The sequence below is a fragment of the Dermacentor silvarum genome, chromosome 10 (genome assembly GCF_013339745.2).
Source record: "Dermacentor silvarum isolate Dsil-2018 chromosome 10, BIME_Dsil_1.4, whole genome shotgun sequence".
Taxonomy (NCBI): Eukaryota; Metazoa; Arthropoda; class Arachnida; order Ixodida; family Ixodidae; genus Dermacentor; species Dermacentor silvarum.
Window position 1 is genome coordinate 12,011,485 of NC_051163.1, and position 25,134 is coordinate 12,036,618.

Here is a 25,134-nt window from a genome sequence, read left to right on the forward strand (position 1 = left end):
TATGCTTGGAGTCGACAGAGCCATACGCTGGGAGTCTATTGCACACAGCGACGGCGAATGCTAGATGAAAGGCAGGTGAGTTGAACTGCCGTATTTCACTTGTTTCCTTTTTTTATACGAACTCCACTTTCTGTCTAAAATGCGACTATACAACTGATACCCTCGGCACCAGAAGAAACGCATGCTTTGGCTCCGGGAGACGCTCCCTTCCGCCACTTTCTCCCATAGGTATCGATATTTTCTCTCAAGATTAAAAATTCAGCTGGTTCCTTTTTTACAGTTCCCAACAATGCAGCCAGTACGTCGCTTTTGAACAAGGCGAGCAGGGACGAAACTACATTTGCGATCGCTAAAAAATGCAGATGTTGGCTGCAGCATCGGAATGAAAGGGTGTTGCGTTGGCAGCGAGTTTGAGTGAACTCGCACAAAAGCGGTGACACAAAGGCTGATACAGGTGACTGCCGCCGAAACGCCTTTGTGATATGTATCGCGAAGGCAATTGGCACGGGAAATTCCGCGCACGCATTCTTGTCTGAAGCGCACCGCTGGGTTTCTATTGCTACTATATTTGCTCGGTCCGCACTAGGTGTAATTTTTTTTTTTTTTTTGCCGTTGGTGCCTAAGTGATCATAGCATTTGCGCATAGAAAGAATGCGTAAATGTACAGGGACGTGGTGTCTCTCGCTGAAAATTGCAGAAAAAAGATCTTGCGCTTACCTTGCTTTATCTTTCTGAAATTTCGTAGATCGATAGCATTTTATGGTACGAATTGTTCAGTGTAACACTTGGCACAGTTACTTGCTTCGCCTTAAAAGAAAACTGCGAAGTTGCATTTTGTAAAGACAAACATACAAAGCTAGCTACCGCTAAGGCTGCGCTATAGCACAGGCTTATGTCGCCCCCACAGGGGGCGACATAAACATCCCGTAACAGCTGCGAAAAGCAGCCGTTCCGGGATGGTTGTCACGATAATTGTCGCGGGATGGTTGTCGCTACACTGGAACACGTGGTAACGCTCTCAGAACTCCTGCTTTCCGCAACCACCGACAGGCGGCGACACAAGTTTGTGCTAGCACCACTGTGGTGGCCGCTAGATTGCCCACAGACGAATGCAACGTCGCATTTATATTCCTAAAAACGAGGCAGGCAACTGTACCAACTGTTACATTGCATAATCCGCAACATAAACTGTCACCTTTCTGCAAAATTTGAGCGAGGACAAAGCAGCGGTAAACACAAAATTTGTTTTCGACCATTTTCAGCGACATATGCACGTGTCCATAGTAAAGCAAGTTTTATTGTAAATAGGAAAGGAGAGAGGAAAGAGAGAAGAGGCAGGGATTTTAACCATAGGCGAATGTTAACCATTACAAGAGTTAAGAGAAATTGGGTTAGAAAGAGCACAGTTAGAGATATAAAAAATAAAGAAAACGGAAGAAAAATCATGAGCCGTTCCACTCCATGAAGATGGATGACCACCGAAGCCGTTTAGCAAGTAGGCGCGACCCGCCGTGGTTGCTCAGTGGCTATGGTGTTGGGCAGCTGAGCACGAGGTCGCGGGATCGAATCCCGGCCACGGCGGCCGCATTTCGATGGGGATGAAATGTGAAAACACCCGTGTACTTAGATTTAGGTGCACGTTAAAGAACCCCAGGTGGTCCAAATTTCCGGAGTCCCCCACTACGGCGTGCCTCATAATCAGATCGTGGTTTTGGCACGTAAAACCCCATAATTTAATCATAGCAAGTAGGCGCGTTGCCCCTCGGAAGTCCGGACTCTGGACTATACGCGGCCTCCCCATTACGACGACAGAAGAGAAGTGAAATTCAAAATGGAGAACGGCAACTTGTCTTTGTGTGTTTGTTTATAAACATTCGCGTAGACGACGCGACCGCTGCCCCAAGGAGCCGCAGGAAACTATAGACACGCGTGGTGTTTAAGGAGCGTACATCCAAGCGCTGAACAGCGCTTGCATGTAGGCTCCCTAGTGACGTTTGGACGGCACCGCCACCACAGGAGAGCGGAAGGACAGGAAAACTAGATACTAGGTTGGAAAACTAGATACACAAGCGCTTGGAACGCCGGCAAAGAGAGGGCGGTGCGAACGTAGACATGGCCGACGTGGGTCGCACAGCGGTAAATCTTTGAGAAACTTTTTTTATCAACCTGGGAGTCAAGTGAACTTGGAAATGGTGCATATTGATAACTAATCTGCTCAAAATGCATATCCGAGGAACGCCGACGAGCCGGCTGTGGAAGAAGACGACGACGAACACGCGACCAGTGCCATGAGCGCGTTCGCGCGGGACCTGAGTTTTTGCTGGCGCACATTAAAGATCCCCGGTACCCTAGCCACAAACTGCTTCGCTGTACAAGCCAGGAAGAGCATTCACATTAATGTATACCTTCGCATCGGCTTGTGGATTGCAAACATTGCGGTAATGTTTGCACGGCCTTCTGCTTTGATGATGAGTCCCTTCGATGCCCCATAATTGCCTTCCGGCAGAGGCAGGTCGTGCAACTGGTTGAGCAGGACGGATAGTCAGAGCGTCTGCACATGGTCCGGTAGTCATTGGCAAAGGGTATAACATCTGCTTTCCTTGTCAGCGCAGCGGATATAGGCTGCGGTGTCTGCCATCCCTATGGGGAACGCGTATAGGGGAAGGCCTATGGCATATTTCTGACGAATGCTGTTTATAGTTTGCTTGCAGTAATTTTCGCAACACCCTTTCCTGTTATTATATTCTTTTATTTACTCACTATGTACCTTGTTTCCTTCTAGTGCCGGCGGGCGCGACGCCCCGCCAGATGGCCAGTTGCCAGCTAGCTCTTTGTTTCTGCTCTTTATGATCGTGTTCACGTACACAATAATAATAATAATAATAATAATAATAATAATAATAATAATAATAATAATAATAATAATAATAATAATAATAATAATAATAATAATAATAATAATAATAATAATAATAATAATAATCACCGCCTTACACTCAGGCGCGTCGCTTATGCAGTCTAATATTTTTAGTTGTTCGCATAACACTCTTTCCTCACCGCTAGTGAGATTTTGCTACCTCTAGCAAAATCTGTAGCGCGGACTGCCATTGAACAACTTCTGCAATACAGGCCGAAGGCTGACAAATAGTTGTTTCACCTTTACACATGCGAGACTATAATTCAGTGCAAAAGTCTGTTCGCTCTTCTGTTTCTGTTACTGACTCGGGAGCAATGATTCGCATTAACTGCGCCTCCTTTCGCTTTTTTACACATTCTTGTCAGGAAATGGAACCAGCTTAAGGGAGTTGCCGTGCGACGGGACGCTGTCTGTGACGTCTCCATAAGCACTGTGCCCTATTTCTAAAGCAAATGAAGCTGTAACCGTACGCGAAGCCCAAGAGAGACGTTAAGCCCGTGTAGCGAAGAAGAGCTCGAAAAGCAGATACTCGAAGGGTGTTTGTCTCGGATTTCTAAAAGCAATATAGTCAGAAGGGGCTGTAAGAACAAAAATGTAATTATAAAGAAAAGCGTTTGAATGGGCCGACAGATGATAAATTAGTGCAGCAGAGGCTTCCTGCGAAGAGTCATGACGTTCATTGGCGGGGCCGGGGACATTAATTTCCTCTTGCTTTTTCGATGCTACACCTCACCGAGCTCTGGCTCAATCTTACCTTTCGGTACCTCCGCAATGCCTAATGTGGTCTGTGAAAAATCCGCAAGTCCGAGGGGTTTTCACCAAACGGAAATTTGTCATCTGCCTACCTCTAGCAAAGTCTGTAGCGCGGACTGCCATTTAACAAGCTTCTGCAATACAGGCCGAAGGCTGACAAATAGTTGTTTCACCTTTCCACATGCGAGACTATAAGCCAGTGTGAAAGTCTGTTCGCACTTCTGTTTCTGTTACTGACTCGGGAGTAATGATTCGCATTAACTGCGCCTCCTTTCGCTTTTTTACACATTCTTGTCAGGAAATGGAACCAGCTTAAGGGAGTTGCCGTGCGACGGGACGCTGTCTGTCACGAGTAGCGGCACGGAGTGACAGCCGAGCTTTAAGTTGGGCTAATTAGTGAGAGATTAATGTACGCGAAATGCCCGTGAGCGGCTTATTCAGCACCTGTGAAGAACGAGAGAATCGTACGGTGATGCCTGAATGCCAAGAGTGAGGCGGATTTTCGAGCTTACGCTCCGTTAAACGAAACTAATCTAATGCTGGCGCTTGATCACGTCTCTCCCTCACGGTGAAGGTTCTCATCGTGTGACAGTCTTTTGTTCCACGGCTACTTCGTCCTTTCGTTGCCTTCTATCTAAATCTGCATTTTCGCGCACGCTATAATCCACCGTCTTAGTAAACTCTCTCGCTCTATTTTGGCGCGTATATGTTCGTTTCATTGTGCCGTGCGATATGCACAGGGCTACTATGAGTGATTTTACAGCGAAAGTTGTATATGGCTAGGCGAAACGAAATACCATTCGTCCCATGTTTCGATAAACGTCTCCATAAACGTGTCACCGGTGCACTTTGCTACCGGGTTCGTCGAAGAGTTTCCCCGTAGAGGACGTGCCTACCTTCACAGTTTGCTTTATGGGCAAGGGCTTCCTTTTCTAAAGGCAATGTTCCTCGTTTGTCGCGTTCAACCAGAATTGGTTCCCCTGACAGGCCGCCTGATTTGCCCAAACTCAATAAAATAATACGTGAGCGTCTCACATTCCCGCGGATTCTGTTCATGCGGATCAGACGCCTCATGTACGTGGGAGGAAGTTTCGAATAATCGGACAGATAGTAAACGTTCCCATCGAGGTGGACGAAATGGCCAAGTCTCGGCCTCGGAGCGCGTCCGACGAAACGGGCGTGTTCGTTAATCTGAAGAAGATGAAGTCTGTGAACGTGTGGGGCCTCGTTCGCAAGGCGGACTTTGTAGCAAGGCGGAGACACCGGCAGTAGTGAAGACGAAGAACGGCAATATCAACAGCGCCGGATTGAAGAGGTATCAGAGATGAAAATCAGATGGAAGAAAGAAAAGAAGATATGGATATTCAATTGAAGCTATTGTGAGAAATACGTGTATACATACAGTATGTTTCAGCGAACACTCAATAAAGTTTAAAGGTTGCCTGTGGCAGATAGCACAATTCTGGTTCATGAGCTGGTCTACTCGAAGAGACGGACATTACTTGCGCAAAAAATTCAAATGCCTAATCGACTAATTAATAAAAATTCACTTATTAGGTTTTTAAATAATTACCTGGTGGCCCATGTTGCAGTTTAATATTCTAGCCCTGCAGTTCGCAAGGCGGATTCACTTGGAACGAATTTTCAGGATGACACCAGCTTCGAAATATTATTTCCCGAACTTTGCGCAGAAATGCATTGGCGTTCCAGTTACTTTCTTAACAAAACGTCGTTTTATGCATTGAAGCACAAAACTGCGCCATGCAAATGATTCGTTTGCTCTGCAGTTTCTGAAAGGAAAAAAAAAATGCCTGCGTTGGATGTCACTGACGTTGCTCGGAAGGGATGCAAATTTGACTGCTGGAACCATCTCTGCTAAATGTTAACATCACAGCTTCACTGTTGAGCCTGCATTCAAAATTGCTTTTCTTTTCGTCAAACGTTCTTCATGAGGCGAATACGTTTCACAGCGAATTCTAATTTACGCACATTAAAAAAAATTCCAAGGAGAGTTACGCAAGTCCCACTGAGCGAAAAATTTATAATTAAGCACGTGAAAAGGTCTCCGTGATTATCACCATCTTATCTTTCACCTAACCAACCTAAATAATTCCGGTTACTTGGTTTTGGTTTGAAGACGATATAACACTTTCTTTTTCCGCATTCATAAATCATTCAGTCAACGTTGACTACTTGCATTGAGCATTTACGTCTCACCTGTGAGGCCATCATAGCCGTATCATAGACTCAACGTCAAAGACCAGTCCTTACCTGCCATGGCATAGGCATCTATACAAAGGTGCATTATTCATGTACCGTTCCGCAGGCAGTTTTATCTCCGTCAGGTCGGCAAGATGAAGTGGCCCCTTGTCAGAACCTCTTGGCTTGGCGGCTTCATGTGGCGTTTCTATAATCAGTTCGCGCCATTGCCTTGTTAGGGGTCCCTGGTGGATGAAAGATCCGGAAACGAAAATTATGCATGCGCCTTTGTGAGCATGTTCTTTTTTTCTGCTATTTACAACACCTGCTCGTTGCGGTGCAAGGTAAAGCCATGCATTACCGTGGCAAACTAGCGCGTGCAAGTACGTCACACAGTTTTCCCTGCGAGAAGACCAATTGCGAACGGCTGCAGTTGGATCCATTATGCTACCTTTGATAAAGTGTGCGTTGCCTTAATACGCACGCAGTGCACATGCAATGCGTCTGATGTTGCTACTTTTAGTTAATCTGAGTGCCCGTAATTTTGCTTAACCGTGGGAATAAATGTTTCCTGGAGTCGTTACTCCGTAACTCGTGTTGCACGGATCTGTTGAAAAGCGGGGTTGAGTGATGTTGCACGTGGTAGGCAGCTGTATTTGAGTGGTGACTTCCGACTGCTGTCTCGGTATATTGGTAGTACAATGTTTTATTCAGCATAGCTTGTTGAAGGGACTGCTCTTTGCCGGGAGCATGGCTGTCAGTGTAATGACAAATGCCTATATTGATGTGGTATTGTATGCTCAGGCTCGTATATTTGACCATCGCCGGAAGATGGCGTGTTGTGTTCCGTTCATAAGTTGTGTCTCGCAATGTAGGCTGGTTGACGTTGGCACGAGAGAAACACGCGTGTGGTCATGTCCTATGGCTAAAGCATCATGCTACACTGTGTTCTGTGTCAAAGGTTCGAACCAACCGTCGAATTCTCTTTCTATGAAACGAGGAGAGACAGGACCCTACTTACCTACAACAAAGTTTGAGTAGGGCCAGAGAATGCTTCGCATTAAAATTACACTCCATATATATGATATCTAGCGAGTGCAGTGTTCAAGTGGTGAACCTCATCTATTTCTCCTGTGCAGAAGCTTCATCAATGGACACTACTTGTCGGGAGCAGCTCGCCGGGCTAGATTCAACGCTGCCTCCAAGCGAGTTGCTGGAAAATTGCACTGGTTTACCCGGGTTCCTCAATGACAGCTGCTGTCCATTATCAGCGGAGGAACCAGGGGATGGCTGGATATTCGATCGCCGCGATGTCAAGGTCGTCCTTGTCATCGCTTACAGTATGGTCTTCTGCTGCTGCTTCTTCGGTGAGCGCCTACCTATTCGAACTTCGTCTCCTAGTAGATTTCCCCCATATGTTGGGACAACAGCTGTCCGATTGGTTAGCTGGTAATTTTGATAGCAGTGGTGATTGAGGATTTAGCCAGGAAGTATAGCCGGCTATTTCTTGTGAATACAAGATTTGAGCGTTCCGTTTAGATGGCTAGCGAAAAGGTCTCGTTATCAGGACGTGTTGTTTTATGACTTGACAGTCTTAGCTATAATGGTTTTTTAATGCTAGCAGATAAGAGCAAACATAAAAACACTAAGAACACATGTCGATCCTGCGTTCTTGCGACTTTGCCTCTTGGTGCTAAAACCATCACAACGTGACTCACTAATCCAATTTAATAACCAGCTGGAATAGTGTTAGAAATAATGGCAAAATGCGAGTGTCATTGTATCGTCTGAGGCTGCGCCTGACATAGCAAGAATTCTGCGAGCGGCCTGAGTTTAATAGTTTAGCGTTTGTCAGCTGTGTTCCAAGTAAAGGCAATGTGTACAATTAGTAAATTAATTGCAGCTAGAACTACCTGACTATCACCAATAGCACAGTGGTATGGGGCAATATTTGTGGTTCCTCTTTTTCTCTGTTATGCAAGGACCAACTGTGCAGTGCCAAAAATCGCGAAAACTAGCAATCGCAATTTGCCTTTTCAATTAAAAAATAGCGTTCGCAGGCTCAATATAAAAATATGTACTGTAAGTTTTATGTTCCATTTTATGTTCTCAAGTTGCATTGCCACTGTTGGATCCAGTTTACGAGAAGGGACGACTGCTAGTTCACAGCAAAGTGTACTTTTTCCTTTCTCCTCAGCCATGTACTTTGTAAATGTCCGATACGAACAACTTAAGAAACAAATAATGAAAGATCGAAAAGAAGGGTGGTGCACCTACTCGTGACAGGCCAAAGTTGACGGCTACTGCTGGTGCTTTCGTGGGGTCCCGCCCTGTTTGTCATGCTGCTGGCTTCGATTAGCGATAATTAAGCACAAGCCTAACGACGAAACGAGTTCCCCCATATTCTGTAACGTCCGTCTACTCGACTCTGCACTTTGACTCAGGCGATGATTTCTAATTGCCTCCCCTTGAAAGCGAGGTGGCGCCGAGTAGTCACCTAGGCTGCTTCAGCGGCTTAGGCTTTCAAATCTAGCATTTCTTATTGCCAAGTTTATATTCTTTCTCTTTATTAAAGGGGCCCTGAACCACTTTTTACTGAAGTGGAGGAGGACATTTGAGGTGAAAATATGCTATTTCAGAAATACTTTACCGCAAAAGTACTTCAATGCGTTCAGCAGAAGCGGAGTTATTGGCAATCAAACACAGCCTCCGATGTGCTCCCCCTTCCTTCTTCAATGCCTTGCACTCTTAAGGCTACGGCGGAGTGGGGCGGGGCCACAACGCTCCGCCTTCAAAACTTCACCGTGGCGCGCAGTTGAAATTTCCGATTTTGGTGCCTACGCCGTGTAAAACATAAGCCAAACGTGGTCGTCCTCAGAGAGCCGCAGTGCGCTTAGCCAGTGGACTCGTGGCGGCACCCCGCGGCGGCCGCGGTGTAACCGACCTCAGCGACGAATAGCAGCCGCGTATTGAAATGTGCTTCATTGCGCAATAAAGCACACCGGAGAGAGTGAGGATCATGGCTCGGCTGAAACAAGGGTGTTTGAGAGACAGGTGACTTCGTGCTCTGCTTGCCAGCTCCACGCACCGCGTACGACAGCAAAACTTGACTGAGATGTTCACAGCAGCATACCCGCGGACTATGTTATTTTACCAAGCCCGCGGACTATGTTCAGGGCCCCTTTAAAACTTCCATCTCTACGCTGTCATGTTACCCGTGCGTTTAATGATCCATGCTCCACATCTTGCCCGCTTTCTTCCCCAACAATACTGGAAACCTCCCTTGAGGCATCTCAACCGCTCATAAATAAAAGCTCCAATCAGCATTGAGCCGCTGTGCTTCATGAAGGCGGATGTTCCCTGCAGTGCTGGCTGGGTGAATATCTCGGAATTCCACTACAATGGGATGAGTCGTCTCCGGCACATTAGATGAGAGCGCCACGTTTCGACTTAAGTGTTTACTACACTTCCATCTCACATTTCGTGACGATTCCTGAGCAAACGTTTTGCAACTGGGTGCTCTCGGTGTCTAGTCGAATGCACTGTAGGGAAGGCATGTTTCTCAAGTAACTTCCCGTAGCAGGAAACACCGAGAAGCATTACTGAAACCGCAATACCTTCTTCACTTGATGAGGCTGCTGTGCTCCACTCAGGCATCTGGATTAATAATAAGGAGACCAGTAATGATGTGGTATCAAGTGAACAGCTAATCATAACCATGGTCAAGTAATATAAATACCTGGATGTACACATAAACGAAGGAAAGACCCATTCTAGAATCCACTAGGATAATCAAAGGAAGCCGAATGTAGCAATAATGAAAAATATAACACTTTGAGTCTAGAATAAATGTGAGATGCTGAGAGGAATTTGGAAAGGAGGAATGGTGTCAATGGTAACGCTCGCGTATCTTATTCTCTGCTTAAGACCAGACATCTTGTCGGGGTTGGATGTTAACCAAAGGTTGATGCGCCGATTTGGTTGTGGGGGCCCACAGTAAAACTACAAATTAGGGTATGAAAGGTGACATGGGTTGGGCGTCTTTTGAAGTCAGAGAAGCGCAGAGCACAATGAGTTTCGAAAGAAAATTCAGGAACATGGATGAAAAAAAAAATTGGTGGCTGAACTGCAAAAAATATCTGGACCTGAAAAGCTTGGACAGGGCATGGAGGAAGAGGTATAGAAAATTGACAAGCAAGTAGAGGGTAATTGAAAATGTATTTAGAGAACCGTGAGCCATAAATGAGAAAGTAAGAGAAACAACTGTAAATTGGATGTATAGGTTGGAAACAATAACTACCGTGATGATGTAAAAATATGACAAAAAAAGGCAAGGAAGGAAAATCTGTACGATAACACAAAGGGCAGTGCGTTGCTGTTTGAGGCTCGAGGTGGTTGCCTAAGGAGAAAAACATACCGGAGCAAATATTTGCAACAGGATGAGGCATGTGTCTGCTGCAGCGAACTATTCGGAGACAAGTCTGCATATCCTAATCAAATGCGAAGGTATTCACCCAGCGAGACAAGTAGGTAACGTCCACTTTCCAGAAGCGCTGGCATTCAAAATGAATGCAAGCCTTAACCGGTCAGCAGACGAGATAAGCAAGCGACGTTTAGAATATTGGTGGAAAACAAGCACAATATAGATAGATAGGACCCGATCGGTTACAGGCATAGTGAAATGTACAATGGAACAGAGAAAATACTGAGGAGATGTAGCTGAAATGCTAGACTAACAGGCATGTGTAGATTATATGATTATCTCAAGCAGGCTATTTGTTATCATCTCGCTCCAAAGGGGATGTCAAGAAATAATAATAATAGTAATAATAATAATAGCTATAATCATCGTCATCAGCGGTCTCAGTGGTTTGTTTAAAAGTGCGGAGGTTAATTAGAGGTGAAAAATGCCCGCAGCATAGTTTTGCACTCGTTCGAAAGCCGTTAGCGCTCGTCCGAATGAACCGGCGTGTCCTGCGAGAAAAGCGATTATACGCGCAAAACAAAGGCTTTAAGAAAACATGTGTAAGCAAGTTTACCACGGTACTTGAAATAATGTTCACTGTGTAAATTATGAAAACATTCTTGATGCACCAATAAATAGTTTTTCACTGGACAATATCAATTTGAAACACGGCTATAGGGTTCTTGTTGAGCACGGTGGTTGTACTTCGATGGGGGCGAAATGCGAAAACACCCGTGTACTTAGCTTTAGGTGCACATTAAAGAACCCCAGGTGGTCCACATTTCCGGAGTTCCTCACTACGGCGTGCCTCTTAATCAGATCGTGGTTTCAGCACGTAAAACCCCATAATGCTTTAGGGTTCTTGTTGATAGTTTCCAGTTCAACCCGAGTGTCTGTAGAAGTTGCGCATGCGCGTGTGTACCTTCTTCTTTCGCCCCAAATCGAAGGCACCATATGATTGATATGAAGCATTTAGCCCGGAAAATGTCTCCGGATTCCTATAAAACAAAATCTGTTTGTCCTGCGCGTTCTCTTTGCAGGTAACCTGCTGGTCATTGGTGTCGTGATCATGAACCGGCGCATGCGAACAACGACCAACTTCTTTCTGACCAATCTGGCGGTGGCCGACCTGTGCGTGGCCATGTTCTGCGTGTTCCAGAACCTGTTCTTCTACCTCACCCCACAGTGGGTATTTGGAGACTTCCTGTGCCGAATGTACTTCTTTGTGCACGGGCTCAGCTACACGGCGTCCATCCTGATACTCACCGTAATCTGCGCGGAGAGGTACCTGGCCATTGTGCATCCCATGTTGAACAAGCAGGTGAGTGCGATATCTATTATTCTCATCCCAGGTTCACAATTCGCAGTAGAAAAGCTCGGCAGGCTTCAAAGCATGTCAAACTTTTCCGTGGTACGCTTGATATCATGTTGTGTCAGAGCTGCATTGTAGTAGACGGCTATATGAGATTATTCATACCTTTCTGTTATATTTCTCTTATCTTTCTCTTATTATTCTTTTATCTTTTAAATATTTTGTTTTCAATACACACTTCAACGTATCCAACAGGACCATCAACTGGCTGAGCTACCCGCCTTCTCCTTGTAATTTTCCTTCTGTCTATACCCAGTGGAAACTGTAGCCGAGGTAATTGGAACCGTGACTACTCTTGCGATGGTGAGATTGCAAAACCTATATGAGAGGTAAAGGTAAACCTATATGAGAGGCATGTGAGTACTACGGACAATACTTCTCGCAACGCATCATTTTAACTGGCCGAGGGAAGGCTATTCAGAGCACGCCTTGCTTTGCTGAGCTGCAATGGGAGTATCAGGGGGCAGGGATGATGGGGAGGGAGTGCAACGTGGCCATATTTATACTGTTTTTGTTATTTTCGTTGAAAAGGAAGTGCACGTGTAATGGCAGCGTTGTCTCCCATATTAAATAGAGTTATGCAGTACACAAACGCATATAGTGACACAGCTCTTTTTTTTTTTTGAATGGGTTGTATGCTCTGGGATAACAGCTTGTTTTTCTTACGCGACCGCAGGTGGTGACGATGACCCGGCTTCGCGTGACCATTGTCACGGTGTGGTTCGTGAGTGCTGCCTACTGCAGCCCACGAATCGTGATGTACGGCACCGTGGAAGCAGTGGTGGACGACAAGCGCGAAGCCCTCTGTGTGCTCCAGAGGGCGCTTTACGACTCGAAGACGTACGACCTGGTGAACTTCGTCGTCTGCTTCCTCGTGCCTCTGATCATCATTAGCGTCCTGTACGCCATCATCTGCTACCAGCTATGGCACAGTCAAGCCATTGTGTCGCAACCACAAAACCACATCGCCGCCCAGACGAACCACCAGCTCGTACTGAACCCCACACTGTGTCACCAAAAGTCACACTCACAGCAAAGGATAGCGGGAACACCACCACCATGCCGGCGGTCTTGCTCGGATGAAGATTCCGAGTCACCACCTCCGGTTGACTCGAAATTAGAGTATGCTCAAACTTTCGTAACGGCCTCCAGCAGCGCCAAGGAGCCTTGTTCAACGACGACAGTTGCGCTGACCGTGCCCTACTCAAATTCCACACAGAGGATAGCCGATGGCCACCAGGTGACCAGAGGGACATCGGGCTGCAACCGCTGCGGAAGCGTGGAAGCTCCAACGACTCGCAAGGTTCCCGTCAAAACGTTTTATTACTCCAACAGCGCAGCAGCGTCAGCGCTCAGGCCGCGGCGCAAAGTAATTCGTCTTCTGGTGGCCGTCGTCTTTAGCTTCGCCCTGTGCAACTTGCCTTTTCACGCACGCAAACTCTGGCAGCACTGGTCGCCGGAATACAATGGCTCCAGTCCAGGAGCCGCCATCTTGACCGTGGTGACGAACCTTGTGCTATACCTGAACTCGGGAATCAACCCATTTCTCTACGCTTTGTTCTCTAAGAATTTCCGGCAGTGCATGGGCGACGTATTGTTCTGCCGGAACCACAGGTTCCGGTCGAAGAGCCGGTCCTCGTTCCAGGCCATGTCCAAGTCGCTCAACTCGAATGTGAGCCAGGGGACGCCTCAGGCGGCTCACCTGGTTCATGGACATCGGCAAGCCATGCAGCAGCAGCACTTGTGATTGCCACAACACCCTCTTAATGTCAATGTTCCGAATATTACTTGCTCGCTATGAATTTTGTTCAATGTGCTCTATGAGACTGGCTAATCGTGCGCCGGTATAATTATTCTTTTGGAAGCTTGCCGGACCCTTCGAACTTTCTTATGTAAACATGTATTAAGTTCCGCAAGTACACTTTTGAAGATTAGCTTTTTGCGCCGTGCTCGTAAATGCCATGTGAATCCCTACAAGGTGTGCACTGAACACAGAAATCACGTTGATGTTGTGTTTTTCGCGAGGCCGAAAAGTTGGCATAACTTTGTACTAGAATTAAGATCGTAGGCCTCCAAGTTTTTCAGTAATGGTTCAGTAATGTGAAAAAGAACAGGAGAAAACAGGAATTTTTCTACCTGCATGATGGTCTGACATTCATTGACAGGTAAACCAACCTTATGGACCTGCTTGAAATTGTGCGTAAAACAGCGTAGTCAAGATTACCTTTCAGTGAGGTGCAGACGTCTCGCTGGAGTAATATGTTTTCCTCTTCGGTTATAATCCAGTGGCGCCGCTGGCCACGTCTTTCTCGCGTGCCATCTTTCACTGTTTCTAGATCTGTGGTCACTTAGTGGTGTCAGCATAAAGTGTTCTCAAGGACCAAGAAAGGTCCAATTCCTACTTCGATGTAGATCTATAGCTTCAAAAAATCTTTCTCTGACTCGTGTAACATGTAATTTTCTTTTGTGGAAAATAAGCGTTTCTCGGGGATTTTTCCAGATCTTGACAATGTATACCGATATTTCACATTAAGAAATTAAGAAGACACCCCTGTCAGAGCTCCTCATTGGACGCTCTGACCTGGAAATGGCACCGGAACTTCTTTAGCAGGGCAATAAAGTTTAATTGAATATAAGTGCGTTGTCCGTCGCTACCGAACGGCGCTACCTTATGATAATGAACGCTAGTCGCTCGTGATGTGCAGCCTAGCTTTGATTTCAGCGGTCTGTACTAATTTTTCAGTGATCGATTCGACATTTAGAGATCGTATTATGTAAAGGTATTGAAGCAGTGGTCTCCTCTCTTCACTGGCATTTAAATTTTGAAAAACTGCTCCTGCATATACGCAGCCCGGATGCTCAATGGTGGCCTAGTCAACGCTTCCCACCACATTCGCAACTGAGATCAACGTCACCTCTTGCGCTAGCCACTTCACATTTCCTACATCCTTCATATGGTGACTGTGGTGCTTGAAAGCTTTGAATGATCGGAAGTAAACATCATCGAATTGACTTGTTCATCGATTGTGGCCTTATGTCAAGACCAAGTGAATGAAGAATTTTGACAGCAAATTGGGGCGAGAATACACAGATCCTCTGTACTCTGCCTATGTAAAGGAGAACTGTAGATGGCGCATACTTACCACATTTATTTACTGTCCACTAAGGTTATCGCTGCATTGTTTATTACAGTTTGACAGATTTGTAAGTACCTACCATACTGCTTTTGTATTGGCTTATGTAGCCAATAACTTCCAGCATTCGCGAATTCCACATTGATTTCGCGCAATGTTAGCTCAGTGCTTTCCACGCGGTGATATAAGCGAATATAGCGTATTGATTTTTGCGAACATTGCAGCACTGATGTTTTATGACGACTTTCTTTCTGATGGCACGATGATCTTCAAAGCAAACGGCTAATGATATGGATGTATACGGCACCACTTGCAGGTCAAATTTCAAACCGCGAAAACGTGCAACGCTTTCAAAAAGTTGAAAAGTTGACACAAACGACGACGGCAACAGTTCCAGTTTCAGTAGGGTAAGACATTGTGCTACTACTAAGGTGGTCAGCTAAGAGATTCATGTTTCACTTTATGACATTCAGTAGTTCGGTTCCTGCAGTATTTTTACAAGGCCCCCAGGGTTCACACTGGTCTGTACATATAGCGCACAGAATGCGCGATATCTATATCTACAGAAATATGTGGTTTTTACTGATGTACCATGGTCTTTGCTGCTTGCCAATGGCTAATAGCAACACAGACTTTTCAAGGGCCTCACAATATGTCCACGTGCGTCGTGCCGTACATGATGCTATATCTCTGCGAGGTTATTAAACGATGGCCTGTCTTCACATAACGTGGCAACCCAGTGTACTGTTTTCATTTTATGTATATAATTGTGCGAGTTCTGGCCTGTGATAGGCCAGGCTGCAGGTTGAAATTAATTATTTCTAGTGTCCGGTTTTTGGCACCAGATGTTGGATTTGTAAAATCTCTTAATGAAGCTACCTGAGTGAACTGGAGAGATGACCGTCATGTCACATAGGTTTAGTTGCCACTATGGTACCAAGAAACCACGCTGCTCGAGGGATTACATTGAACAATGCCTTTCGGGCGACTCAGCCAAGAAATAAAGACGAAAGTCCCTACACATATTTTTACCACTGATTGCATATATAGCTTTGGAGATTCAAAATGTATGGTGTGAATTATTCTCGAAAGGAGAGCTCTTATAGTGACTGCTGAGGACCTGCTATTTGTGAAATTCTTCTACGCTCATTTTGAACTATGCCCATATACTTTGCGGCTCAACAGCCTTTTATGCGAAGCTGTGTTTGAAGCACCGATGCTGCCACGCATTGGAAAGTTAGGCACGGTTGCCCCCACGTAGATGTCAGTGACAGTTAAATGTGTTGACTCATCTTCCAGTAATTCAAGACATTAGGCAGTCAGTTGAGATTGATACCAGGTAAGTGTGCGATATCAATAAGCGGGGGCGCTGATCACGTTGGAGGGAGTGACGCATGTTAGAGGCAGTGAAGCGCACTACCAGGAGGTTCATGCCAGCCGTGATAGCTCAGTGGCCACGTCTTTCCACTGTGGCACACGAGATCGCAGGTTTGGTTTCAGGCCATGGCGGCATGATGTTGGTGGGGCGCGGTATACGAAAACGCTCCTGTCCCGCACTTTGGATGCACGTAAAGACACCTTTGGTAGTTAAAATTATTCCGGAGTCTTGTTTTACGGAGGACCTCATAGTACGCATGCCACGTCGGGAAGTCAAACTTAATTAAACAAATAATCATCGCTCAGAGGTTGGCCAAATAAATTGCTAAAAGAAATACAGTTGTACAGCAAAGCTTTGCTACCTAAGATATTCAAGTGTACGCTGCTTCGTATACAGCTCGAAAAAACAACGTTCAGGCAAATTCATGCTCTGACATAAAGCAGTTCTTTTGCCTCTCCAAGCTTTATCTTCTCCCTAGCGATTGTTCTAGTGAAAGCAGTAAGTGGAATTACAAACATTCCACTGTTAGCTTCTCGCAGTGTCGAAGGCGTGTACCGAGAACAACGCGCCATTTGCTTTCGCCGACGTGCGTACAAACGCAATATATGTTGGTCGCTGAGCTGCCAGCCCGTAGCGTCCTTATCACCGGTTTCCATGTGGCTTTTCCGGAAGAAAGGACAAAGTCAGCGCAAACAATTTGTCACCGCACGCATGACACCAAGGAAAGACGAACTGAGGTCCGGTCAAAACGAATGTGCAGTGCTGTGGAGGCTACGCGACGTTCAGAAGAGGTTGCCACTCCACAATACAAATTATGCCTGAATATTTGCGCACTAGGGCGAAATATTAGGGACAGGCTTAAGCGCGCCTGCGAAAATTTTCCGTCGAACTCAGCGGACGTTTTTTTTTAAAGCGGGGCTTTCTTTTGGACGTACCCAGTTTTTTGCGCGCCAATGTCGCGTTTCTTGGTGACGGACTTTGAGGGACAAAGTAGTGCCAGGTGCCGGAGAAACCAATAAATGGTCGCCCGTTCGATGATGAAGACGATTTATTGGGATCCCCTTTGAAATGGGGCGGTGACAAATAGTCCTTTTAAGGTAAAAAAAAATCCAGCTCAAACGCCCAGGACAAACCGCAAACAAGAGACAAGACAAGCACTGGTGATGACTAACAACTGCTTTATTCTATTTACGGCAACGCATATATATATATATATATATATATATATATATATATATATATATATATATATATATATATATATATATATATATATATATACCCTTAACCACGCATGCGCACGCAACACAAGACATGTAAAAACGCAGGTCACACCAGAGCTAGTTACCGAAGACGTGTGCGCAAGAAATTATATTCGGCTGAGTATAGGGACAAGAAAGTATCACCGATACAGTCATCTGCTTTTTTCTTTATGTGCAATGTTTCCAGGGTCGCCCGCGCGTGTTCATTGATGCTTCTTCCGAGAATCGACATCTCATCAAATCGCGGTGACAATTGCGCAATCGGCACGAATTAAGATGGGCAGCAAGATGTGCACTTTTGTCTGCATTATTGATTTTTGCGCATGTTCCCTGAATCGCTCATTGATACATCGCCCTGTCTGCCCGATCTAAGTCTTTCCACATGACAGAGGGACAAATAGTCACCTAGGCGGCTTGAGTTACTCAGTTATGCTATACATGCCTTTCATTCTAGCATTTTAAATAGATCACTTTATTTTCTCTTCCTCAAACTTCTCTATCTACCTTGCACCCCTACCTATGCCTGTAACGGATCCGGTCGTATCAATCTCTTCCCTGCTCTTTTTCCGCCAATACACTTAACGACTCTTGCTTATCTCAGCTGCGGACCGGTTGATGCTTACGTCCACTTGAAATCCAAGCGCTTCTGCAATGCGTTCGTTACCTACGGTTCTCACTGGGTGAATCCCTTCGCATTCCATTAGGATGTGCATGAGTTGTCTCCGTCTTTTTGCTGCAGCATACACATGCCTCATCTAGTTGCGAACATTTGCTCCTATGCGTTTTTGTCCTTAGGCAACCACCTCGAGCCTGATATAGCAAGGCACTTTCTTTCGTGTTATCGTACAGATTTTCCGTTCTAATCTTTTCCTTCTCATTCTTGTAAATCTCCGTGGTCTTTTTTGTTTCAATTCCTTGCAGCCAATTCACTGCCTCTGTTTCTCTCATTTTCTTTCTGATGACTCCTGGTGGTCTATTTACACTTACAATTACGCTGTACTCGGTTGCCAACTTTGTTGACCTCTTCGTGGATCACCAAGGCAGGCGCCCTGGTTTGCGGCATAGAGTTGCATACAATTACTAGATGGAACTGTGGCGCTATTGTCTACAGGAGCTTCAAGCAGAGAAGTTCAGCCAGCAAGGGAGTTATGGGTATAGTACGTGGATTTGCCTAAACTTCGTCATTCTGGCTTTAAATGGCTTCGTGACATTGCAAGGTGATCCTTTTCAAGAAAGTACTGATTTATAAATAATTAACCAGACATTAATAAAACTGTACGACGGGAGGATTAAAACACAGGACCTCTGGGACAGAAGCCCCATATTGAAACCACTATGCCACAGACGCACGCAGAACCGGAATCACTGCAATTAGCAGCAACTATATGCGTGCTTGTAGAGTCTTATTACCTTCTGAATTGAACAAAGAAAAGTATAAATGGCTTTGAAATTTCGTCCAACTTAGGCCCAGAAAAAGCGCAATAAACGAAGACAAAAGAATGTCTCAAGCCCCAAGCACGAAGATCAGACAAATCCATGCACTGGCCATTATTCCCATTGTGGCTGAACCATCACAACGCCAGAGCTGCCTCTAGTAATTATGGTAGGAAACTCTATGGTTTTTGGAGGTAAACGTGTTTCTCAACGTGTGCTTTGTCTTCGAACAGTGTTCATCTAATTTAGTCAAGAAGCAAAGCATAAGCGTCAAGGCATAGCGCATAATATCACACTGCGGTACGTATTAGCAATTTTAGATTATTAAATCGGTGTCTAGTACAACTAGATCAGAATGACCAACCTCTTGCCCACGTAAGCTTCTGAGACACTTACTAGCAAAGCCAATCAAATCCAATTCGGCGACAGCTAATGCCACGCAGCGGTGCTCGCTAACTGCGCTAGCCGCAGGGGCGACGTACGCATTGCTGCGCAGTGATTTGTCGTTGTTTACATCTTTGATTTCGTGCTAACCAAGAACACACACAGCGCAAACGTTTGCTTGACAAAGCGGGCCTCTGATTCTGGTGTTGAGGCCACCGGTATGTTCAGTGGGTAAACAGGGCATGGATATTGAAATGCATTAGTGGAGAGCGCAGCCAAAAATGTATTCGCAGTGTAATAATAGTTAAACAAACAGATGCATCGAGGAATAACACGTGAAGACAAGATGCACTTATTGAGTTTCAGGCGCGGACTTCAGAAACCGTGCTTGCTGTCAGCACGCACTCAACGTCATGCGCTACCGCTTCCAACTTGACCATCGAGCTATGCGATAAAATTTAAATTGCCATGTCGTTTGGGTGCTCTTATCATTCGCATCAACTATTCGCTGTTGTGAGGTTCGGGAGTGGCCCGCTTTTGCCGTCCGATGAGTCGGCGTCTGACTGATTGCTATAATGGAAGCGTGGCACCGCCGAGCACCATTGCCGAGTTCCCGCTTGAATTTCGTGGTCTAATGACGTTTTTTGGGCATGCGACATTTCGCCATAATAATGTTATCGTGCCTGTGCCGCCAACGCCGGGGCACAATCCCCTCCCTCCCTCCTGCCCGAGTCTTGTGAATAAACTAAAGGTAGCGACATTCCTCCTTTCTTGGTCTCTCCTCGCCTCGTGTGCCTTCCCTCCCCGCTCGCCCTCACAGTTTGCTCTTTATGATCGCGGATATAGAAAAAGAAAAAGAGAGAAAGAAATAAAGAGCTAAAGGAAGAGAGAGAGAGAGAAAGAAAGAAAATCACCATGAAGGTCAGATACACACACAAGCTTCGCTTACCCCCATTTTCTCGACAGGGGAAGGGCTGGTCCAGCTAATTTGATCTTGAGCTTCCCTATGCACCCCTTGGACTGCATAGGGAAGCTCACGACGACGACAACGGCAGAAATGCACCTGGAGCGTTCATATAATTACTATCTCAAAAAAAGAAGAAGAAAAGACGCCCTTTGCAGCGCGAGCTTGGTTTCTGCGGAAATGCGCGAGCATGACTTCGTAACTCCGCTCCACCAACAGGGAGGTGTGGATAAGCTCTTGAAAGTCTCACCAGCCCTCGCTTTGCCGGCTCCGGCTGCAATATATAAGCGGGGCATGTTCCTATCTCTAAGTTTTATTCAGGCGTCTTAACCGTCGCTCAATAGAAGCGGCACCAACGGCGTTGACGGAAGACTAGCATATTGACCGGCGCCTGGTAGTACCAGAGAGCACACCTCTGGTCTGCCTAATGTATGAACAAATCGCGACAAAATATTCTGCAGAAACAATCAACGATGGTTTTCAGTGTAAAGGAGTATAGCCCGAACGGTCTAACGAATGAGTGAACGAACTAATGGTTTCCTTGCCGAGCGCTCCACAAAGATCACGCGCGACCGCTCTCCCCTTCGACCTCCGCCCTGCAACTCACCCTCTCCCTACGCTCTTCCGCGCAAGTCGATTCACTTGGCACGCGCCCTTTCTTTTGGCACATTTGTATCGCAGGTCCAACCATCAACCACCAACCGCCGACATCCGACCGTCGCCAAGCACGAAAACGGATGAAAGAGGCTAAGAAAGCTATTCGCTTTAAAGCCTCAAAAATAAAATGTTCGCTCGTATAGTAATTTCTAAAGCACACAGATCTTTTAATGAAACAGTGCATCATACTGAACGGCTTTCTATTGTTTTTTGATATGAAAATATAGAGTTTTAGTCACCCCCTGATAACAACAGTTACTCCTTTTCGCATAAATATATTACCAATAATATATTTCAAGAAAAGGAACGTCACCAGTTCAGTGAATCTTTTATTTCTTTTAAAGAGGCAACATTAAACCACTAGCATTTATGTTTAGTAAACGTCATCATTCCCACTGTTGAATGTTTCCTCAACAAAAACAAACAAAACAGCACGACAGTCACAGCAATAATTACATACAATAGCAAAGGTTATAAACGTAGCGGCAAGTTCATACAGAAAACATACTGTACATAAAAGAAACAAGTGCGTGTTTCTGAGGAGGAAGACACACAAATTACGCACGCGCAGAAAGACACAGCAATGAAAAAGGGGGCTTCATTACGCAAAACACTCAAAGGTGAGTATGAACCACATATTAGAGAATAAGCCCATATAAGTACAAATAGTGGAAATCGGGGCACTTACATATTTCTACTCAACGCCCCACCTACCTTCAGTAGCCTTGCTTGATTTTTTTACTTTCTTATATTTTACCTGCACATTCTTGGGTCACTGGGGTTGCACCACTGGGTATAGGATATTTACGAACAGCACAACAGAAAAAGATTGCGCAGATACCACGCACTGTGGGAGAGAATGTTTCCCGACATGCACAGCGACAGATGTCCGTGGTGCGACGCACTGTGGGAATCGACGTTATGCGAAGCATTTTGCAGGAACGAGGAGAGGTATTCTGTAAGAGTCCGCCTAGTGGACATGTCCATTTCGTCTGCTGTTGAAGTTCTGATTGACTGGGCTGTGGTGTGCATTAGCACGCGCCACAACCAATGCGCACTTCAGCGGCAGACGAAATGGACATGTCCACTAGGTGGACTCTTACAGAATACCTGTCCTGGTTATCCAGCATTGTATGGGGTTCCACACAAAGCATTTCCAGGAGAACCAACATGTTTGTGTAAATTGAGTAGGTGAGTAGGGGAGGCTCCAGAGTGTACGTGTGTGTGACTACCGCAGCACGACGACGACCATGTCGAAGACGATCGTATGGCAGCAAAGGCATGGTTTCTACGCCGGCACATCCTGTACGATGGTTCGACGGGAGCTTATGACATGACGATTGTTGCGTTAACTACGTGTTACACAATCGTACGTAGCCATGAATATGTCATGGGGTGTATGTTAAGAAACACCGGGCTTCTGCGCTCGACGACAGAGGTTAGATTCCACCATTGGTCACACAGTATTTTCTATTTATGAAAGCGAGGCGAGACAGGAACCTACCCACTTACCTATAGACTGCAAAGTGCCAAGAACGAGGCAAAGAATGCTCCGCATTAAGAGACAACTTAAGCAGAGTTTTAAACGTCATTTACCTAATTGCGCACACCTCCGCGTCTCCAAAAGGCCAATATTGCGTTGGTTCTCTATAATTTCATTTCAGTCTCAAACCGCACACTTATAGAACAGTGCGGTGACAGCAGCGACATTTATGCGTGAAGGAACTGCTTGTGCCATTAATAATTCTATTTCGGAGTGATACCGTAACGTTGGCTGAAGTCATATTAAAGGGTGTACTAGTTTGACTACGTCACGTCAACGCGCCCTGCTGTGGCTATCCTTATGTGACGCTACACACAGTTCTGTAAGGTTATCTGCAAGGTTTTGGCGCGGCTCCTATGGCGAAATCGTGCTCTGCGTGTCTGGCTCGCTGTTCACCGGTAGTGGCCTGAGCATGACAATGAGCGCAGCGCGGGAATCGATATGCTCCTCGCTGGCATGCGGTTGGACGGCAACTGATCAAGTTACGTAATCGTCGCAGTTGACAAATATATTACGGGTTATTTCTTTGTCTGGTGTTACTACTGTCTGGTCGTATTACTGTCTGGTGTGTCTACTGTTAATATACTACGGGTTTCTTTGTCTGGTGGAACCTCCAGCTTTTTCTTTTCCAGTGCTCTAGATCGCTCTCGCGAGCAGCTGTCTGTCTCCGTACACACAAAAAGAGCGCACTCCTTGCGTTCGGCTGGTTCTTCTCGATCACTGTCCTCCCGCGTCGAGCACTTCCGGCGCTGCGAGCCCTGTTATCGTAAAATCCCTATATAGGAAAAGTACCACCATCCTTTGAATAACGCCGCTGCTCTCTCTCCTGTATCTCCGATTGCACGATGATAGCGCGCGCTTTCCCTTCGTTATATATATATATATATATATATATATATATATATATATATATATATATATATATATATATATATATATATAATGTTTTCCGCCTCAGAGCCATGTCGAAAGTAACTCTGCGCAGCCGCTGCGGCAGCGGCGGCGCGCGCCCGGCCTGCAAGCTTCAACGGGGGCTTTCGAGGGGCGCCACCGTCGAATTGCTTTCGCACGCAAAAAGTAAAGAAAAGAACAAGCGTTTTAGGGGAGGAGACGGCGGAGGAGAGAGTAGATGTCGATACTTTTACGATAGAGGGACTTTATGTTATCGGCGCAGTTGTCGAGATTCAGAGCGTTTCCCACCACGTGTCACCGTAACACAGCGTCGCCGCTGTTCGCGATAGTTCACCGTAATCGAGGCCACTGCATGCTGGCACGTCCGCCGTTCTTGCCGGTGTAGCGCTGCGAGCTCTGGATAGGCGCCTCAGCTGAAGCGCCAGCGTGTCAATAAACTATTGGAGTGGCGTGTGTCTTAATGTGAACATAATTAGGCTACTATTGACGGTAATTGCTCCAGTACATTCCTTGGGGAGGTGAGAGGATAGGATGGCAATAACTTCTTCTTTCTGGGGTTTTACGTGCCAAAACCAGTTGTGATTATGAGGCACGCCGTAGTGGAGGGCTCCGGATTAATTTTGACCACCTGGGGTTCTTTAACGTGCGCTACAACGCAAGCACACGGGCGTTTTTGCATTTCGCCTCCATCGAAATGCGGCCGCCGCGGCCGGTATTCGATCCCGCGATCTCGTGCTCAGCAGCGCAACGCCTTAGCTGACTGTGCCACCGCGGCGGGTAGGATGGAAATAACTGACATTGCCACAGAGGTTTCAAAAGCAACTTCACTTTTATTCGGCTAGAATAATGCAACCAATATATTAGAGCAAACGAAACATGTTTCAATGTATCAAAAGTACTATGGCCAGCACACAGTAGTAATGTATTGCAACATATGTGAAACCTTTTCACATAATTCGCAATTCCGTGCGACAGCCATGTATTCATATGCAACAATTATTAGACAAGACAACATTGCCCCACATTATCATTTAGAAAACATTTGACTTACTAATTTTGCTGCCCGTCGGACACTCAGAGCCTGTTTTACGTGAAGTTCCTACAAAATAGAAGTACCGCCATCCACTCTTTCCTCTGCCGTCTCCTCTCCTAAAGCGCTTGTTTATTTTTTTACTTTTTGCTTGCGAAAGCAAGTCGATGGTAACGCCCCTAAGAAGTCGCCGTTGAAGCTTTCAGGCCGGGCGCGCGCCGCCGCCGCCTGCGGCTGCGCAGAGGGACCTTCAACATGGCTGTGAGGCGGAAAAAAAAAATAAAGTGAAAGCGCGCGCTATCATCGCCCAATCGGAGATACAGGAGATAGAGAAGCGGCGTTGATCAAAGGATGGCGGTACTTTTCCAAGGTATAGGGACTTTAGTTTTACGGAGTGAACGTGGTGCGACTGTTTTCACAACAAATCCGTGCAGGGGCGGGGCCTCGCCTCGATGACTTATCACCATTTTCTTTTTTTTTTCTTCCTCTCTGCTTGGCGGCGTTCCAACACCGCCGGCGTTAAGCCGGCGTTGCAACGGAGAACAGGCTGGGCTGGTGGTGACTAGGCAAAACTGTGGCTGCTGTTAGGGGATCGATAGTATACCTAAATAAACGCATCACTGTTTTGGTGAGCCAAATATAATCTCACTATCAGGGAGGGAGTAGTCTACCTGACTGGAGCAGTACTTTGTTTATTTGGGGTGTTGCTACTCTGCGCTCCACAACACCC

General features: G+C 46.0%; 1 protein-coding gene across 1 annotated transcript in view; it reads left to right on the plus strand.

Moving 5' to 3' along the window:
- The window catches only part of LOC119466032 (trissin receptor), an 80,363-nt gene extending 64,794 nt beyond the window's left edge, over positions 1-15,569 (plus strand). Inside the window, exons 3-5 of the mRNA XM_037726526.2 lie at positions 7,009-7,236; positions 11,375-11,655; positions 12,383-15,569. Of these exons, the coding sequence (XP_037582454.1) occupies positions 7,020-7,236; positions 11,375-11,655; positions 12,383-13,453 (1,569 nt within the window). The 5' untranslated portion in view covers positions 7,009-7,019 and the 3' untranslated portion in view covers positions 13,454-15,569. The remainder of the gene's footprint in view (positions 1-7,008; positions 7,237-11,374; positions 11,656-12,382) is intronic.
- Positions 15,570-25,134: the final 9,565 nt, after the last annotated feature.